This window comes from Chiloscyllium plagiosum, chromosome 4 (genome assembly GCF_004010195.1).
Source record: "Chiloscyllium plagiosum isolate BGI_BamShark_2017 chromosome 4, ASM401019v2, whole genome shotgun sequence".
In the NCBI taxonomy this organism is placed as follows: Eukaryota; Metazoa; Chordata; class Chondrichthyes; order Orectolobiformes; family Hemiscylliidae; genus Chiloscyllium; species Chiloscyllium plagiosum.
In genome coordinates, this window is record NC_057713.1 from 57,907,430 (window position 1) to 57,928,395 (window position 20,966).

A 20,966-nucleotide genomic window follows, 5' to 3' on the forward strand; every position below is an offset into this window, starting at 1 on the left:
TCCTTCCTATCGGAAAGATGTTATGAAACTTGAAAGGGTTCAGAAAAGATTTACAAGGATCTTGCCACGGTTGGAGGATCTGAGCTATAGGGAGAGGCTGAACAGGATGGGGCTGTTTTCCCTGGAGCTTCAGAGGCTGAGGGGTGACCTTATAGAGGTTTACAAAATTATGAGGGGCGTGGATTGGATAAATAGATGGGGTGGGAGAGTCCAGAACTAGAGGGCATAGGTTTAGGGTGAGAGGGGAAAGGTATAAAAGAGACTGAAGGGGACGCTTTTTCACGCAGAGGGTGGCATGGACGGGTTGGACCGAAGGGTTTGTTTCCATGCTGTCCATCTCTATGATTCTATATGATCGAGTTTTGCATTGTCGGAAAACTTCTTATTGATACCCTTAGAATTATGTACAAGCTGCTTATATCATAAAAAGCAGGGGGCTTCCAATTGAGCCCTGCAGAACCCCACTGGGAACAATTTCCCAGTCACTAAACAACCTGAAAACAATTCAACAATTATCCTGTCACTGTGCTAATTTTGTGGCCAGCTTGCAATATTCCTCTGGATCTCAGTCTTTTTTTTCTAACCAATTACCTATGTGTGACCTCATCAAACATCTTTCTAGAATTCATGTAAACCACATTGACCGCATTACCAATCCTCCTTGCTAATTTCTCAAAGTAATTTCAATCAATTTAGTCAGGCACAAGGTTCCATTAAATAGTCCACATTGACTCTTCTTGACTAAACCATGCTTTTGTAATTGACGGTTTATCTAGTCTCTCAGAAATGAGTGCACTACTTTGACTATGGACGTTAGACTGACTGACATGGAAATAAAAAATTAGCAGTTGGCCCTTTGAACCAACTTCACGATTCAATATGACTATAACTGATCATCCAACTTAGTAACATATTCCTGCTTTCGCCCACATCCTTTAATCCTTTTAGTTTATGAACCACAACTAGCTCCTTGAAAATATTCAATTTTTTGGCCTCAACTGCTTTCTGTCGCAGAGAATTCCACAGGCTTACCACTCTCTGGGGAGGCAATTTCTCCTCATCTCAGTCATAACTAGCCTACACCACACCATTAGATTGGGACCCTAATCATCAGGAACATCCTTCCTACAGTTACCCTGTCTAGTCTTGTTAGAATTCTACAGGTTTACGGAAGATCCCTGCTCATTCTTCTAAATCCCAGTACATATAGTCCTAACTGATCCAGTTTCTCTTCATACATCTGTCCTAGCAACCTGGGAATCAGTCTGCTAATTTTTTTCTTGCATTCTTATAGAATCATAGAATTCCCTATCATAGAACCACAGAATGGAAGGAGGCATTTGGCCCACTGAATCCACATCGACTCTCAGGGCAGCATCTCACCCAGACACACCCCTTTACCCTATCCTTGTAACCCTGCATCTCCAACGGCTAATCCACCTAGGCTGCACATCTTGGACATTGTGGGCAATTTAGCACAGTCAATCCACCTAACCCTCCGTAGCCTGAACAACCTTCTTCAGATAAAGAAATAAAACTGCACACATTACTCAAAGTGTCATTTCACCTGTGCTCTGTATGAAAGCAGCAAGATGTCCTTACTCTTGTACTCAAATCCTCTTGCCATTCAGGTGATTTGCCTTCCAGTTCTTGCAAGCAAAGTTGCGAACTTCACGTTTATCCATATTGTACTTCATCTCCAATGCATTCGCCCACTCAATTTGTCCAAATCACACTACTCCTCACAGCTCAATTTCCCACCCAGATTTGTGTCGCCTGCAAACTTAGTGATATTACATTTAGTCCTCTCATCTAAAATCATGACTCTATATATTGCTGGGTTCAAGCAATGATCCCTGCAATACCCCATTAATCACTGATTGCCAGTCAGATAAGGACCCATTTATTCCGAATGTTTTCCTGGCTGTCATCAATTCTCTATCAATTCATACACGAACCCTAATCTCATTAGTTTTATATACTAACCTCTTAATTTTTCTAATTTTTTAAAAAAAAATCAATATTTCTAGAGTCACTTTCTTCGTGCTCTAGATTGGATTACCAGGCCCTGGCAATTTACTGGCCTGAAATCTTACCAAATTTTCCATTATCTCCCTCTGACCAGACCCTGTGTTCCACATCAGGTTATTTGTGTCATCCTTTGTGAAAACAGAACCAAAATATGTATTTATTTGGTCTGCTCCAGGTTTCTGAATTCAAGAGGCACCTGGAGTCAAGTTAGATATGCACATGGCAGAGACAGATAGGAGTTTTTGGAATTTAAAAGTGACTTTAGATGGCAGTTTGCATTCGTGGTGCCAAGATCAAGGATGCCATAGGATGGCTACATGTCATTCTTCTGAGGGAGGGCAAGAAGCCAAAGGTCATGAACCATGTCAGTGCTAATGGCTTAAACAGGAAGGGGGAAATGAGGTCATGAGAGCAAATTTCAGGGAGCTGGCAAGGAAACCAAAAGCAGACCTCCAAAGCAGATTGCTCTCAGTTTCATATGTTAGCGAGCATTGTGATAGGGGAATTGAGCATTTGAACATGCAAATGAAACAGGTGCAGGATGAAAGGCATCACATTTGAGGCATTGGGACATAAACAAAATGAACTGGTTGTAACTTAGCTTGATTGGGACAAATATCCTTGCAGGGTGACTTGCTAGAGTTGGAGGGGTTTAAGCCAGATAGGCAGGAAAATAGGATTTTAAGAAGGAGCTCAAATTCCAGGAGGGCAAAGGGAGCAAAACTAGCAAAAGGTCACTAGTAAGCAATAACAGAAGACAGACAAAGTGACGGCAACATTAAGTCGGATCAACATGAAGAATAATATCAAAAAGGCTGAACTAAAGTACATCAGCATATAAGCATTGACAAAGATTCAATATCAAACCCTAACAAACTGAAATAAATAGATATGATTTAGCTGCCATTAGAGACATGGCTACAAGGTGACCAAGATTAGGAACACAACATCAAAGGATATTCTACATTTAGGAGGAATGTACCAAGGGAAACCAAATGGGAAAGCACTCCAATAAGGGATGACATCAGTACATTTGTAACGGTGTGTTATTGATCAAAGAATCAAGATGTAGAATATGTTTGGTGGAAAGAAGGCACTGCAAGAAAAGCAGACATTGGTGGAACTTGTTTATATCATGAACTGTAGTACTAATATTGGACAGACTTTAAATCAAAAAATTAGAGATACATGTAATTTGGGGTAATACAGTAACAATGAATGACTTCAATTTCTATGTCAGCTTAATTAACCAAATCAGTACTAATGGGGTGGGGGATGCATTCCTGGGTGTGTATGAGTCTTTGCATCGGTATGTTGAGGACCTAACTAGGGATTGAGCTTTAATTGGATTTGGTATTCTACAAAGAGAATGGATCACTTAAAGGTTTATGGTAAAAGGAGCCTTTGGGAATCTATGACCATAAAATAACAATTTTACAACATAGTTAGTTCAGAAACTGGGATCTTAAATCTGAGCAAAGGACGCTGGGGCAAAAGGAGCAGCTTGGCTGCAGCGGATTGGGAAAATGCACCAAACAATTGGACAGTTCACATGCAATCAGTAATTTTTTTTTTCAAAACTACCACGTATAAAATAGATATATATCCTTGTACGGCAGACACTGAAAAGTTTGTTAACTAAGGTTAACAAAAGAAATTCAAGACTGCATTACATCAAAGAAAGAGGCTTCGAGGAATGGCAGAAACAGATGAAAACCTAAGGATTGGGAGCAGAGGAGGGCCAAGAATCTAATAAGGAAAAAGTAAAGAGAATATGAATACAAGTTGTGAGGCACGTAAATGAATAGTACAGAATCTACAGATACATTACATGAAAAAAATTAATAAGCATAAATATGGATATTTAATAGCTGTGGACAAGAGAATTGATTTCAGACAACAGGGAAATGAATATGGAGAAACTAAACAATTACTCTGCATTTATCTTCACAGAAAAAACAAAATCTCTCAAATACAAGGCAACTAAGGGACTTGTGGAACTGAACAAAGTAGTGCTCGTAAAAATGCATTCGTTGAAAATTATTTGGATTTAGGGATCGCTTGGACCAGGTGACCTGTATTCCAGCATATTGAGGGAAGTAATAATAAAAATAATGGATGCATTGGTGGTTACCTTTCATAAATCTTTAAAGTTTGGGAAGGTTCTGCTGACTTCCCAGTTATCGAAGCAGGGGAGAAAAGGGAAGAGTGGAGAACTATCAGCTTGACGTCCTTAGTAGGGAAAATTTTAGAATCTATTACAAAGGATGCGTTAGCTTAATATTTAGGTAAGACTGGAAAAATTGGGCATTGTGAACATGGGTTTATGAAAGGGAAACAAATTTGGGAGTTTTTAAAAAGGATGTTTTTTGTAGCGTCGACAAAGGGGGAAGATAGGAGAAATGACAATGCAACGTGTGTGTTTGGGGCTAAATCAGAACCAATCTTTAAAAGGACATTTTATATGATAGTCTAACAGGAGAAAAGTAGCAAAGGCAATTGATTGAATGGTCTTAATATTCATATAAGCTTGTGGCACTTACTGTTTTAACTAAGGATGAAGAGTCAGGAAAGAATGTTGAACAGGAGTAGTAAAGGAGGAATTATCTTGGCTCTCCTGGCATGATGAGCAGCCTTAACAAATGACCACAAAACCAAATTATGTTTTGTGATCCAGCGAAGGCTGGCAGTGTTTCATTAAACCTGTCACAACATATGTATTCAGACATATATCCCTTGGACTTGAAGTGCAGGTGAGGGCTGGGCTGCAAAAACAGCCAATGTGAGACATAATGGCTTCATTGGATACAAGGTCATCAAAAAAACATGTATTTATATAGCGCCATTCAAAGCACAGAATGTCCTTAAGTGTTTTATAACAATGGTCTTTTAAAGTGCAGTTGCATAAAAAAGTGATGACAACCTGTTTTTATTGACAAGATGTCTGTTTGCAAAGTTTTTACTGTTGTACTCTTCAGGGCAATTTGCAAGATTACCATTTAAGGGGAAAACCAACATTTAAACTGATTAGATGGTGAGTGGACTTTGATCAGCAGGGGCATTGAGATGGAGACTGCACCAATTAATTAATTATAATTCACAGTTTATTGCCAGGCTTTGTTTAAATTTTAAACCAGGCTGGTCGACGAATTGGTCAGGGCATTACTGGAGAAACAAACTAGCAAAATAGATGACATCCATTTGCCAAGTTCAAACAGATGCAGTACATGTGCATTTTTGTTCTATCTGCAAATATTAGAACCATGTGCATTAACATATGTAGCTTTTGATTTATGCAAGGGCCCATTGCTGAGATGTGTATCAATAGTCATAGATGAGGTGCCAGAAGACTGGAGGTTGGCTAACGTGTTGCCGCTGTTTAAGAAAAGTGACAAGTTCAAGCCAGGAAACTATAGACCGGTGAGCTTGATGTCGGTGGTGGGCAAGTTGTTGGAGGGAATCCTCAGGGACAGGATTTACATGCATTTTGGAAAGGCAAGGACTGATTAGGGATAAAGTGAGGTCTGCAGATGCTGGAGATCAGAGATGGAAATGTGTTGCTGGAAAAGCGCAGGTCAGGCAGCATCTAGGGAACAGGAGAATCGACGTTTCGGGCATTAGCCCTTCTTCAGGAATGAGGAAAGTTGGTCCAGCAGGCTAAGATAAAAGATAGGGAGGAGGGACTTGGGGGAGGGACTAAGTCCCTCCTCCCTATCTTTTATCTTAGCCTGCTGATTAGGGATAGTCAACGTGGTGTTGTGTGTGGAAAATCATGTCTCACAAACTTGATTGAGTTTTTTGAAGTAACAAAAAGAGGATTGATGAGGGCAGAGCGGTAGACGTGATCTGTATGGACTTCAGTAAGACATTCGACAAGGTTCCCCATGGGAGACTGGTTAGTAAGGTTAGATCTCATGGAATACAGGGAGAATTAGCCATCTGGACACAGAACTGGCTCAAAAGGTAGAAGACAGAGGGTGGTGGGGGAGGGTTGCTTTTCAGACTGGAGTCCTGTGACCAGCAGAGTGCCAAAATGATTGGTGCTGGGTCCACTATTTTTCATCATTTATATAAATGATTTGGATATGAACATAGGATGTATAGTTCGTAAGTTTGCAGATGACACCAAAACCGGACGTGTAGAGGACAGCAAAGAAGGTTACCTCAGGTTACAATGGGATCTTGATCAGATGGACCGGTGGGTTGAGAAGTGGCAGATGGAGTTTAATTTAAATAACTGCTGCATTTTGGGAAAGCAAATCTTCGGACTTATACACTTAAATGGTAAGGTCCTAGGGAGCATTGCTGAACAAAGAGACCTTGGAATGCAGGTTCATAGCTCCTTGAACGTAGAGTCGCAGGTAGAGAAGAATTGAATTGAATGACACTTCAGTCCAAAGGTGGACACAAAAGGGTTTGAGGTGTGGAAGAGGGATAAGCACGGAAAGTGAAATAAGGTGGTGTGATTGTATTTACCATTGAAACAAAAAGTAACAAGGGAAACAAGGTAGTAAAGTCTATACAGTCGCCATGAGTTAAATTAGAGTCTTTATATGGAGGATGATATTAAGGAAACAAAAGAACGAGAGCCATTGTGGTACAGTGGCAGCGTCCCTACCTCTTGGTCAGAAGGTCTGGGTTCAAGTGCCCCCTGTGCCAGAAGTGTATCATAACACATCTTAGCAGGCCGACTAAAATAATAAACAATAGCAAAATAATTATACTAAAATTCTATAATTTATTTCATTATAAATACTGCATACTCAAAACTTATCAGCCACTGCACCAATTCAGAGTTCTGACAAGTTTCAATCACTTCCAATTGAGTAAACATTAAATTTCTACAATTTCCACACTGAATATTGCAAAGTTTCCACTGCAAGACAAAATATGCAATCTTAGAAGATTTAATCAGTTTCAAAATGGTGCATTTGCAGTTTGTCTATTTTACTTTCAGTATAAGTTTCTTATCAAGCATCTAGCTAACACTTCTGTTTGAAACTTCCAATATTTAACCCTTCAAATCCAAAGCTATGTGAATGTCACATTAGACAGTATGTCACTGTCTATGTAATTATAGAATAGACACTATTGCTATTGACTCTCTTAGTTCATTCCAGCAAGGCAACATTCATTTCATAGAATAATATAACTATTATCAGACCACTTTATTCATACAGCCATCTACAGAACTCTGAACTCAGTCATTGGAATGCATTTCAGGAGAAATGAAATTCCAAGTGTATTTTTATCCTTTTTTTCTAATTTAGCGAGTTGGCACACTAGCGTTTAAGCCCACAACACATTTAAACAAGTGGTGCTTACTACAGTTCCAACATCACGTGATAAACCATCTCTATACCTTCTCCAAGGTCTTAACATCCTCAAAAAGTGTGGTTCTCTGAATTATACAAAACACTTCAGAATAGATTTACAAGGATGTTGCCAAGGTTGGAAGATTTGAACTATGGGGAGAGTTGAATAGGCTGGGACTGCTTTCCGTGGAGCGTCGGCGGCTGAGGGGAGAATTAGAGGTTTATAAAATCATGAGGGGCATGGATAGGATAAATAGACAAACTCCGTTCTCTGGGGTGGGGGAGTCCAGAACTAGGGGGCATAGGGTGAGAGGGGAAAGATAATGAAAAAGACCTAAGAGGCAACGTTTTCCACGCAGAGGGTGGTATGTTTATGGAATGCCAGAGGAAGTGGTGGTGGCCTGTACAATTGCAACATTTAAAAGGCATCTGGATGGGTATATGAATAGGAAGGGTTTGGAGGGATACGAATCAGGTACTGGCAGGTGTGGTTAGATTGGGTTGGGATATCTAGTCGGCATGGACAAATTGGACTGAAGGTTCTATTTCCATGCTGTGCATCTCTATGACTCCATGACTTCAACTGAGACCTAACAAATGATTTGTAAAGTTTTAGCAAGACATCCTTATATTTGTATTCAAGGCTGTCATTTGCAAAGCTAAACATCAACATTTAACCGTCTTATAAATTTTCCCTGGCAGCTTCAGGAATTTATTAATATACCTGTCAAATTACACTGCATTTGCACTTCACTCCCCTTCAACATTGAATTTACCAACTCTCCATGATCTTGGTGTTAAAGTGCCCCACTGCACAGTTCAACACACTAAATTGCCCTTTCACAAATCTTTCTAATTAACCAACATTAATACACACCTGATGGCCACTATTGGCCTCTTCACTATTTACTAGTCTTCCAAGTTCTGAATAATTCACAAACTTCAAAAGGTGGACATCCTATATCCAGGTTGAAGTAAATTTATATATATCTGAAGTGCAAGTCCTAATATGAATCCCTGGAAAACCCAATTCCATACATCTCCCTGATCCCTACTCTCAATACAACTCTCTCCCCCTTCATTCCAAAGTGAATTATGCACCTCTAGTTTTGCAATGTCCCATGAGTATGCTAAGCCAAATGCCAAAGACCTTGGGCAGAGATTTGACTAGTACAAATCTCACTTTCCCGAGTGCCTTTGAGACAATCTTATTGAAGCATACAGACTTCATACAGGACTCAATAGAAAAGGAAGAAAGAAACATGTTTACTCTGGTCTAGAATTAAATGTCAGAAGAATTCCAGCAACTGAAATGATAACCTGTGCTAATTTTGTTAAACCACTCAAGTGCTGGAAACAGAATCAATGATCAAATACTGAAGTGCATTAGCATTAATCCAATTAATTCAGTCTTATAAAGTTAAAGGTATTTGTTATCCTGGGCAGCAGTGATGATGTTGCAAAACTTTGTGGGTGGCTATTTACAAAGTTCAGAACCTTGTTTCAATTAATTTTATTCACCAAGTAAAATGCTACATATTTGCATAATATTACAGAAAATGAATGCTCTTAAATAAGAAACTCATGGCAAGCTTCTCACGTAACTGACCTAAAATTCTAAATTGTTTTATCAGCATATCAAGGAGCAGCTGCATCATAAATTCCAACTGTAAAAAGAAAAGGCATAACATGATATACCTGTTCAGCATTAAGTTTGCCAAGAAGCACTTTAGTTAAATCATGACAGTATTGCACACTTTGTAAATGCCAAATTGTATCCTGGAAGTTAAAAGTCACATCTAATATCTCACTATCAGTAGAGAAAGGATTACAGGCTGTTGGGATATCATTCAACAACAATTTGGGTGATAAATAAATTAACCAACCCAGCATGAATGAACACAATTTACTCCTCCTCCTCACAAAAACACTGTTGCCTCATCACCTTCCTGAATGTTAGTAATTCACTCGCATTTTCATCTGAAATAATACTTCCAAATCATCCTTTAAGGCGTTCCTTAAATATAATCAGGAAGCAACTTTTAACAAAAAAGCAATATTGCAAATCTGAGAAAAAGACGCTAGCCAGGAGAAAGCACTTTTAGAGGTTTAGAGGAGATGGATACCAACCTAATAACTAGGCAAATAAAAAAAAAGCACAAAGGATCAGTACAGACCAAAACATTCTGAAAAAAAAGGGGAATGAAATGGCTGAAAATTCCTATTCAATTAAAAAAAGGTTCTAAAAATAATACCCAAGGAAAAGTCTGCTACTGAATTAAAATTAGCAATGCAAAGAGGAAAAAAAACCCCCAAAAAAAGCCTAAACCACAGCAGTATCCAGGGAGATTAAAAAGCTAAATATATGGATAAAAAAGACAGCATAAGAGGGTGATAGTTAAAACATAAAAAGGAAAAAGACTGATGTAGGAGACAGGCACTTAATGCAATCATAGAATCATACAATTGGCTACAGCATGTAAGACGACCATTTGGTCAATCAGGTCCTTGTCAGATCTCTAAGAGCTAATACCACTCCTCATCTTTTCGCTACAGCCCTGGAAATTTTCTCTCAAGATAATTATCCAGTTCTCTTTTGAAAACTACAAATTAATTTGCAACAACACTTACATAGAGCCAAATTCAAAGTAGTTGTTACATAAAAGAGTTTCCCATGGTGCCTTGTTTTCATTTACCTCTCATTCCTGACCCTTCCACCAATGCGAACAATTTTTCATTATCTCCTCTGTCCAGGTTCCTCGATTTTGTGCAGCTCTATATAATGTTCCCTGTAGACTGCCTTTTGTGCAGAGGTGGGAAACCCATGCACATCCCATGATGCACCACACACTCCTCAGCCACAAAGTCCAAGCCTTCTCAACTGTCAGTCAGTCCTGAGCGCACACGTAGCTGTTTCCACAGCACTGGAGATTTGTTGGGGTCGAGAGAAGAGGTCAGGTCGCACCTCTGAAGTTCAAGGAGAGGGGAGTTTGTAGATTAGTTTATGGTCTGTAGTAACCAGAAGGATCAGTACAAAATCCGAGAAGCATGTAGCCTTTCCAGAATAACGTAATGCAAATAGCAAGTAATACTTTTCTTTCATAGTTTAAGTTTTGTTTTAAGTTTGAACTGTCTGAAAGTCAAAGAAGAGTCAAATCCCTGAAAAAAGAAAGCCTGTGCATACTTGAAAAAAGGAAAGTCTGTTTGAGATCACTGAAACCAAAATGGTATCTTCAACACACGAACAGAAAGTATGAATGCTTGAATTTTTCACTTTCTGTAAAACTGACAATGTCCTATGCACTCAGCAGGTCTGACAGCACCTGTGGACAGAAAGCAGAGATTTCAAGTCCAGTGATCTTCTTCAAAACATAAGTGCTCTGAAGGTCACTGGACCTGAAATTGTAGCTCTGCTTTCTCTTCACAGATGTGGGTAAATTTGAGATTTTTCAGCAATTTATGATTTTGTTGCTGACTTCCAACATTCACAGTTCTTTAGGTTTTTTTTTGTGTCCTATGTACGGTTTGCTCTAATGCAAATTCAGGAATTGAGTTCTGTCCTGGGGAAAAAAAAGTGAAACATTTGCAAATAGGACGATCTAAAGCAGCATTTGAATCAAAATGTTCATATGGATTCTGTTGTTAGGCTATGAAACCATAACAAATGTGAAGTTCAATGAATACTATCGAAATGATAGGAAATCATGAGAGGACGGTGCAGCACACAGCACAAGATAATAAATCGCAATATGGTGAAAGTTTTAATTGATAATAAAATACTTGCAACGAGGATAACTGTGCCTAAGCTTTCTGTGCAAGACATTCATGACCTTGCGGCACGATATGCAGCAATTATTAAGAGATTGTACAGCAAGAATCATGCCTTTGAATTTCTGCAGCACATTAACTTAGTGATAGAGAAACAGTTTCTGGCGAATTGCACAAATCATGTTTTTATGCATTCACAGTAGACCAATGTACAGACATTTGGCACAAAGAAATTTAGATTTTGCATGTCAAGTTTCAACCAGAATCTGAACTTGTTTACAAGACTGCCTTTGCAAGAATTTTAAGACTGATGGCTCATGACAGTGCCTTCATTGTAACAGGAATTAAGCAATTTGATGTTAACAGTGACCTTGATTTAAAGATGATGTCTGAGTTTCTGTTGTATTTAGAATGAAAAATGGAGTAGCTGCGGTGTTGCAAGTTTACATTAACCGTTTTAAAGACCAGTAGTGTTCCTTACAGAGAAAAGCTCGAAATAGATGATGCTTGAAGGTCTCAATTTTTCATGCTAATGGGCCCTTCTAGATATCTTCTAATCAACTTGTAATATTTCTGAACTACGCACCTCTGGACAAGCGACTCGAACCCTGATCCCCTTGCCCAAAGGGAGGAATAAAGCAATTACAGCACAACAGGCCTTATTTGAGGCGATTCTACAAATAGTGTATATAGTATTCAACAGGTCATCTTTGAAGAAGGGCCAAAAACTTTGCCAAAGTCACAAAGTGATGCTGTAGCATTTTAACCTCAATGAAGTGAGGAGGCTGTCAAGATACTTTGTAGTAAAGCATGCTAGTGTTAAACTACGTCTTGATTAACCATTGCACTTAACAACTGAATAAGTGCAATGATCCAATAACCAAAATATGGCCTCGAAACGCCTAAAAGCCACAATAATGCATGGCACTGACCGATCAAAATGATACTCTAGGTCAACTAACATCACTGTGCAAATTCTTTTAGCAAAGCTGTTTGACGAAATTGAAGGTATGCGGTTTGCAAAAGCCAAGATCAATAAACTGAAGACTCCGTATCTATTTGAACATGTTTGTTGAAACAATGAAGTTCATGAGTTCCCGGCTGCTGTGGACAGCAATATTGACACTGTTACAATCTTTTAGTTCACTGCTTTGTGACATCAGCACAGCAAATTTTCACAAAAGGAATGGCTGGGGTGGTATGAACTTGGTCAGGCTGAAATCAACAAGACAATTGATTATGAATTTGAAAAAGAATGTTTTGCAATGGTGATATCAAAATATTCAACTCTTATGTCAAACTCCAAAGAAAGCGTGTCCACCATAAAATGTAAACAATATTTCTATTTCAGATTTATGGTTATGAAAAAAGTCAAAACTGGTTCCATTCAGACATTCAATGATTTGGTGGACTACACCCCTAAAAGGCAACACATTTCAGGAAAAGCCCATTTTTCTGGACGTTTGTGCAATATTTCAGGCAGCAAGTGCTGACTAAGAAGCATGAATTTTCTAGATGAGCTTAGTCAGAGTCAGTTATACAGCACGGAAATAGACCCTTCAGTCCAACTTGTCCACGCCAACCAGATATCCTAAATTAATCTAATTCCCATTTGCCAGCAATTGGCCTATATTCGTCCAAACCCTTCCATTCACATACCCATCCAGATGCATTCTAAATGTTGCAATTGTATCAGCCTTCACCACTTCCTTTGACAGTTCATTCCATACATGCACCACCTTCTGCATGAAAGAGTTGCCCCTTAGGTCCCTTTGATACCTTTTCCCTCTCACCTTAAATCTATGCCCTCTAGTTTTGGACTCCCCTACCCTGGGAAAAAGACCTTGGCTCTTCACCCTATCCATGCTACTCATGTTTCTATAAACCTTTTAGAAGATCACCTCTCAACCTCCTATACTCCAGGGAAAATAGGCCCAGCCTAACCAGCTTGTCCCTATAGCTCCAATCCTTTCTGCACCCTTTCAAGTTTAATAACATCTTTCCAGTAGCAATGTTAAAAACATCACACAATACCAGGTTATAGTCCAACAGGTTTGCTAGCTTTTGGAGCACTGCTCCTTTATCAGGTAGCTGCTGGACTACAGCCTGGTGTTGAGAGATTTTTAAGTTTGTCCATCCCAGTCCAACACCAGCACCTCCACATCATGACTTCCAATAGAAGGGAGGCTAGAACTGAATGCAATATTCCAAAAGTGGCATAACCAGTGTACTGTACAGTTGCAGCAACTCTAATACTCAAAACACTAACCAATAAAGGCAAGTGTATCAAACACTTTATTCACTATCCTGTCTACCAGTGACTTAAAAGTAACTATGAACCTGCACTCCAAGGTCTCTGTTTGGAAACACTCCCCAGGGTCCTACCTTCACGTGTACACTCCCTGTACAGATTCACCTTACCAAACGAACAGATTGCATTTATCTAAATTAAACTCCATCTGCTGCTCCTTGGCCATTAGCGCATCAGATCATGGGGGTGCCATTAGAAAACCTTCACTATCAACTACACCATCAATTTTGGTGTCATCTGCAAAGTTACTAATCACACCTCCTATATTCACATCTAAATCATTTTTATAAATGATAATAAGCAGCGGATCCAGCACCAATCCTTGCAGCAAACTGCTGGTCACAGGCCTCCAGTCGGAAGACAGTCCTCCACCATCATCTCTGTCTGCTACTTTCAAGCTAATTTTGCATCCAAATGGCTAGCTCTCCATGGATTCCACATGATCTAACCTTGCTAATCAGTTTACCAAGCGGGACCTTGTTGATTGGCTTACTCCAAGTCCATACAGACACAGTCCACCGCTCTGTCTTCATTAAACTTCTTTGTCACTTCTTCAAAAAACTCAGTCAGTTAGTGAAACACAAATTCCCATGCATAAGGCAATGTTAACTATCCCCAGTCAGTCCTTGCCTTGTAAAATTCATGGAGATCCTGTTCCTCAGCATCTCCTCCAAAAACTTCCCAATCACTGATGTCAGACTCATTGGTCTACAGTTTCCTGGCATATCCTTAACACCTTTCTTAAATAGTGGCACCAAACTAGCCATCCTACAATCTTCCAGCACCTCACCCATGGCCATTGATGATACAACTTAATTAAATCTAAGTCTAGAAATAAATCACTCTGACATGATGATCCAAATTAAGTCATACAGCTCATCTCAACAAAATATCAATTTGGATACAGCATACAATCAATGGGGAGCAAATAAATAAAGGTGCCATAAGCTGGCAATAAAGGACTCAAGAAATTACTAATGTATTTCTGACTGTGAATTATCCATGGTGTACATAGCTGCACCACAAAACGAACATCCAGACTTCTGAGCTGAACAAATAAGTTTGCTCATTTTAGCAGGTAGAATACCTTAAACTGTAAAACAGTTTCAACTGTTAACAAAGGCACTGCAAGAAATGTGTCAAATGACTTCCATTCAACAAATACCTTGGTTTAAAGTATACCACTCCGACTACTCAGTGTTCTGCATAGCCACCACAAAACCTTGAGAGAAAATTGCCTCCATCTCCACTCAATCACTTCTTTTCTCACCTTAATTTTGCCAGTCTGATGCTGGCCACCTTAAAGCAAAGAATTTTTTAAAACTAAATTTCTCTCTTATGCAGAGGGTGAATGAAACAAAAAGGATTATGAAAGGTTGATATAGTGAATAAACGTTTAAAAATTAAATGATAAAAAAAGCGAGTCAAACAGTCAGGGCAGACAGGAACAAAGCAGAGAACAAAGTAGGACTCAAATTAAACTGCACTTATTTCAGTGCAAGGGACCTAACAGGGAAGGGAGATGAACTCAGGGCATGGTTAGGACCATGGGACTGGGATATCATAGCAATTACAGAAACGTGGCTCAGGGATGGACAAGACTGGCAGCTTAATGTTCCAGGATACAAATGCTACAGGAAGGACAGAAAGGGAGGCAAGAGAGGAGGGAGAGTGGCGTTTTTGATAAGGGATAGCATTACAGCTATACTGAGGGAGAACATTCCTGGAAATACATCCAAGGAAGTTATTTGGGTGAAACTGAGAAATAAGAAAGGGATGATCACCTTTTTGGGATTGTATTATAGACCCCTGAATAGTCAGAGGAAAATTGAGAAACAAACTTGTAAGGAGATCTCAGTTATCTGTAAGAAGAATAGGGTATGGAATTTTAACTTTCCAAACATCGACTGGAACTGCCATAGTATTAAAGGTTTAGGTGGAGAGGAATTTATTAAGTGCGTACAAGAAAATTTTCTGATTCATATGTGGATATACCTACGAGTGAAGGTGCAAAACTTAGCCTACTCTTGGGGAAAATAGGCAGGGCAGGTGACTGAGGTGTCAATGGAGGAGCACTTTGGGGCCAGCAACCATAATTCTATTAGTTTTAAAATAGTGATGGAAAAGGACAGACCAGGTGTAAAAGTTGAAGTGCCAAATTGGAGGAAAGCTAAACAAGAACTTTCAAAAGCTGATTGGGAGCAGATGTTCGCAGATCAAGGGACAGCTGGAAAATGGGAAGCATTCAGAAATGAGATAACAAGAGTCCAGAGAAAGTATATTCCTGTTAAGGTGAAAGGAAAGGCTGGTAGGTATAAGGAATGATTGATGACTAGGGAAATTGAGGGATTTGTTAAAAAAAAGAGTCAGGTATAGATATAATAGTTCAAATGAATCCTTAGACGAGTATAAAGGCAGTAGGAGTATACTTAAGAGGGAAAGCAGGAGGGCGAAAAGGGGACATGAGATAGCTTTGGCAAATAGAGTTAAGGAGAATCCAAAAGAGTTTTTTTCCAAATACATTATGGACAAAAAGGTAACTAGTGAGAGAACAGGGCACCTCAAAGATCAGCAAGGCTGCCTTTGTGTGGAGCCGCAGGAGATGGGAGAGATACTAAATGAGTATTTTGCATCAGTGTTTACTGTGGAAAAGGACATGCAAGATATAGAATGTACGGAAATAGATGGTGACATCTTGCAAAATGTCCATATTACAGAGAAGGAACTGCTAGGTGTCTTAACCACAAAAGTGGATAAATCCCCAAGGACCTGAAAGGGGTACCCCTTGAACTCTGTGGGACGCTAGAGAAGTGATTGATGGGCCCCTTGCTGAGATATTTGTATCACTGATAGTCACAGGTGAGGTGCCGGACCACGGAAAATTGGCCAACGTCATGCCTTTAGAAGGATGGTAAGGACAAGCCAGGCAACTACAGACCAGTGAGCCTGACATCGGTAGTGGGCAAGTTGTTGGAGGGAATCCTGAGGGACAGGATGTACATGTATTTTGAAAGACAAATACCTATTAGGGATAGTCAACATGGATTTGTGCGTGGAAAATCAAGTCCAACAAACTTGATTGAGTTTTTTGGAGAAGTAACAAAGAGGATCGATGAGGACAGAGCGGTGGACATGATCTATATGGACTTCAGTAAGGAGCTCGACAAGGTTCCCATTAGAGACTGCTTAGCAAGATAAGATCTCATGGAATACAGGGAGAACTAGCCATTTGGATACTCAGATTACAACAGGATCTTGACCAGATGGGCCAATGGGCTGAAATGTGACAGATGGAGTTTTATTTGGATAAATGCGAGATGCTGCATTTTGGGAAAGCAAATCTTAGCAGAACTTGTACACTAAATGGTAAGGTCCTAGGGAGTGTTGCTGAACAAAGAGACCTTGGAGTGCAGGTTCATAGCTCCTTGAAAGTGGAGTTGCAGGTAAATAGGATAGTGAAAGCAGCATTTGGTATGCTTTCCTTCTTGGTCATGGTATTGAGTACAGGAGCTGGGAGGTCATGTTGCAGCTGGTTAGGCCACTTTTGAAATAGTGCGCGCAATTCTGGTCTCCTTCCTATCAGAAGGATGTTGTGAAACTTGAAAGGGTTCAGAAAAGATTTACAAGGATGTTGCCAGTGTTGGAGGATTTGTGCAATATGGAGAGGTTGAACAGGCTGTTTTTCCTGGAGCATCGGAGGCTGAGGGCTGACCTTATAGAGGTTTATAAAATCAAGAGGGGCATGGATAGGATAAATAGACAAAGTCTCTTCCTTGGCGTGGGGGAGTCCAGAATTAGAGGGTATAGGTTTAGGGTGAGAGGGGAAAGATAAAGAAGAGACCTAAGGGGCAACTTTTTCACGCAGAGGGTGGTACGTGCATCGAATGAGCTGCCAGAGGAAGTGGTGGAGGCTGGTACAACTCCAACATTTAAAAGGCATCTGGTTGGGTATATGAATAGGAAGGGTTTGGAGGGATATGGGCCGGGTGCTGGCAGGTGGGACTAGATTAGGTTGGGATATCTGGTCAGCGTGGACAGGTTGGACCGAAAGGTCTGTTTCCATGCTATACATCTGTCTGACTATTTATTGGAATTAAAAACACAAAGCAACAAAGAAGCATGGGAGAAAAAAACCTTGCAAAAATATCAATGATATTAAATCTAAAAGCAAAAGTCAAATTAATATGGAAGATAAAAGTGAATGATAAAGGTTTTACGATCCTAGCTAATATTGACAGGAACCTGGCTTGATAAAAACCAAAATAACTGAAAATATGACAGAACAAGCTGGTGTCATGCTTAAACATAAGCATGCAATGTCATATATTTTACTTTTACAACAAAACAAAGTTTATTAACAAAAGAAATAACAGAATAAACTAAACCACATAAAACAAATGCAGAGGTTTCTAAAAAGGTAGAAGTATAATCCCATTAATTTCAAAATACTCCTTCATAAATTGAAAAGAAGCAAAACAACTCATTTATAGTACCCAAAACATATCTAATACAACACTAGACAATACTCACACCAGCTTCCCTGTGTCTCACACCTCGGCAGATTTGAGTCACTTGTAACTTCAGCCTTTCGAGGAGAACTGCAGGTAGCTCCAGGAAGAAGCTATCACAGACACACCTAAATGCATGCAGTTTTAAGTAACCACACCAGGATTTTAACCCAACCTCTAACTGGGGACAATTAACAAATAAGTAACCTACTTGACTATGTATCATTCTCTTCTCAACTGTACTGGTTAACACAGCCACCCTATTCCAAAGACTGTCACATCAATGTAAAAATTGAGATCCAAAAGTTGCCCTCTCGAAGATAGATATAGCTAAGTTTAAAAAAAATACAAGCTCCAGAAGTCCCTTGCAAACTTTGAGGTCCCACTATTTGTCTTGCTGAGTCACAAATAATCTGAAGTAAAATGAACAAACCTTATTCATTCTGATGCCATGAAAAGAAACTAACATGATACAGAAATACATAAATCCATTAACTTCAGATGTAGAAAACTCACCAGTTGCTAGTACAAAAACCAGAAACCCAAACTTACAACTGATTATTTAAAAAAAATATACAAATGCCAGTTTACATCACAAAGAGAAATGTGAACTTCTTAAAGACAGATGAGGAATACATGATGGCTAGACTAAGGAAATGACAGAGCAGAATGAAGAAAGGAGGGCATTTCAAAGCAGCACCAGGCATACCTAAAATTGAGGCACCTGTATGTCAATAAGATACAGCATGGAACTGACAAAATGGTGGTGGTTGGGGAGGGATGGGTGTTTGGTGATGAACACAGCAGCCCGAAAGATAACACTGAAGCATTTTCAACTCGTTAGCCAGATCTGCATCCCTGGCTCCTTCGGGTGTCACCAACATCACAGTTGCCAGTCTTAATCAATTCGGGTTACTCCAGGTGAACAGCTGAAGCCAGTGGATACTTCAAAAGGTGATACGTGACAACACTCTCGCAGTAGTACTGAAGATTGACACTCCTACCCAAGTTGTTTCAGTGCACTCACAAAACTGACATCTACCTGACAATGTGGAAAATTTCCCGGGTACATACTGTCTTAATTGATGAATTTTATTGAAATCAACTTCCACCATCTGCTACGGTGGGAGTCAAACCCAGGACCCCAGAACATTACCCGAGTCTCTAGATTAACAGTCCAATGATAATACGACAAGGTCACTGCCTCCCCTCTATGTGTGCTATACAAATGCCAGACAATAATCATCTCCCCTTGATATTCAATGGCATTACCATCATTGATTCCTCTACCTGATATCACTATTCTGCTGGTGGGTGAACATTGACCAAAAACTGATCTGAGCCAGCCAGATATATAACAGTGGTTAGATGAACAGTTCAAAGGCAGGGAGCTCTGTGGTAAATAATTGACTTTTTGTCTGCCTGATGTCTGTCCAACATCTATAAAGCACAAATCAAATCTGCCACCATAAATATTCACCCCTCCAACACAGTCTGCAATGGTAGCATTCATCTGGTCATGCATGCCTGTTTGCTGTCTGTTAGTGCTTCCTGCATGCAAAATAACTTCTGTATTTCCTTAAATTTAGGAAACTCTCTTCGTAACAGCACGATGGATGTATCTGTACAAGATGAATTGCAGACTAGTTTGCTCCCTTTTCTGATATAATTAGGATGAGCAACAATCTTAGCTTTGCCAACGACACCCATGTTCCACACAAGGAATCTTTTAAAAAGTATTTAATTTTGCCTCTTAATTTCAGGCATAGTAGAGACAGCACATAAGTGACCATAAATCCTTATAAAAGAAAGACTTGCATTTATATTATACTTTCCCAAACCTGGGATACCTCAAAGTACTTTAAAAATGATAATGATAACAGTTCAGTTAGAAATTGTTAAAATTTAGGGAAATACAGAAGCTATTTTGCATGCAGAAAGCACTAACAGACAGCAAATAGACATGCATGACCAGATGATCTGTTTTCATTAATGCCAGTTAAGGAATGAATATTAACACAGAAACAAGAAATCTCCGTTGTTCATTAAAGAGTGCCAGGGATTCTTTAACCATCAGAGGATATATTTCAATCTCTATTAATGCACCAAACACTCAATACAGCAATAGAGCATCAGCATGAATTTTCAGACTTAAACCCATGAATCATTCACTTAAAGATAAATGTGCCACAAGGTCCTAAGACTGGCACCTACCGAGATGCAGCAAGAGTGTATTCTACATTCAAAATGGAGTACTGCAGTACTACAATACCCAAATTACCCCAAATGCCCGGAATTGGACAGGTTGACTAAACTAACTTCACTGCTACAGTGATCTCACATACAATAAAACTGAAGGCACAGGGGAAAATAAGATGGAGATCCTCCAAAAGCTAATTATGTTGGTTAAGTGCACTTCAGGGATGCAGAGCAGAATATTAAATCACACTTACCATAAGTAATTGAAATTTACCACAACATATCAAAGCCATCAAATAACAGCATTCAGAAATTCAGGAATTAATGTTGCTTTTATTATATCAAGTCAGCTGGTTAGGACTTGCACTTAGATGCACAAAATAGTAGAATATATCTTATTAGTTAAAGGTGGATAAATCCCCAGGACCTGATCAGGTGTACCTGAGAACTCTGTGGGAAGCTAGAGAAGTGATTGCTGGGCCCCTTGTTGAGATATTTGTATCATCGATAGTCACAGGTGAGGTGCCGGAAGACTGGAGGTTGGCAAACGTGATGCCACTGTTTAAGAAGGGGGGTAAAGACAAGCCAGACAACTATAGACTGGTGAGCCTGACCTCAGTGGTGGGCAAGTTGTTGGAGGGAATCCTGAGGGACAGGATGTACATGTATTTGGAAAGGCAAGGACTGATTAGGGATAGTCAACATGGTTTTATGCGTCGGAAATCATGTCTCACAAACTTGATTGAGCTTTTTGAAGTAACAAAGATGATTGATGAGGGCAGAGCAGTAGATGTGATCTATATGGACTTCAGTAAGGCGTTTGACAAGGTTCCC

General features: G+C 39.6%; 1 protein-coding gene across 4 annotated transcripts in view; it reads right to left on the bottom strand.

The window, feature by feature from the left end:
• The window catches only part of garem (GRB2 associated, regulator of MAPK1), a 133,075-nt gene that overhangs the window by 80,585 nt on the left and 31,524 nt on the right, over positions 1-20,966 (bottom strand). Inside the window, exon 1 of one of the 4 annotated variants that reach the window (XM_043688267.1) lies at positions 10,043-10,064. The exons of the other annotated variants lie outside the window; for them this stretch is intronic. Coding sequence (XP_043544202.1) covers positions 10,043-10,049 — 7 coding nt within the window. The 5' untranslated portion in view covers positions 10,050-10,064. Of the gene's footprint in view, positions 1-10,042; positions 10,065-20,966 lie in introns of those variants that run through there. 4 annotated transcript variants of the gene reach the window in all.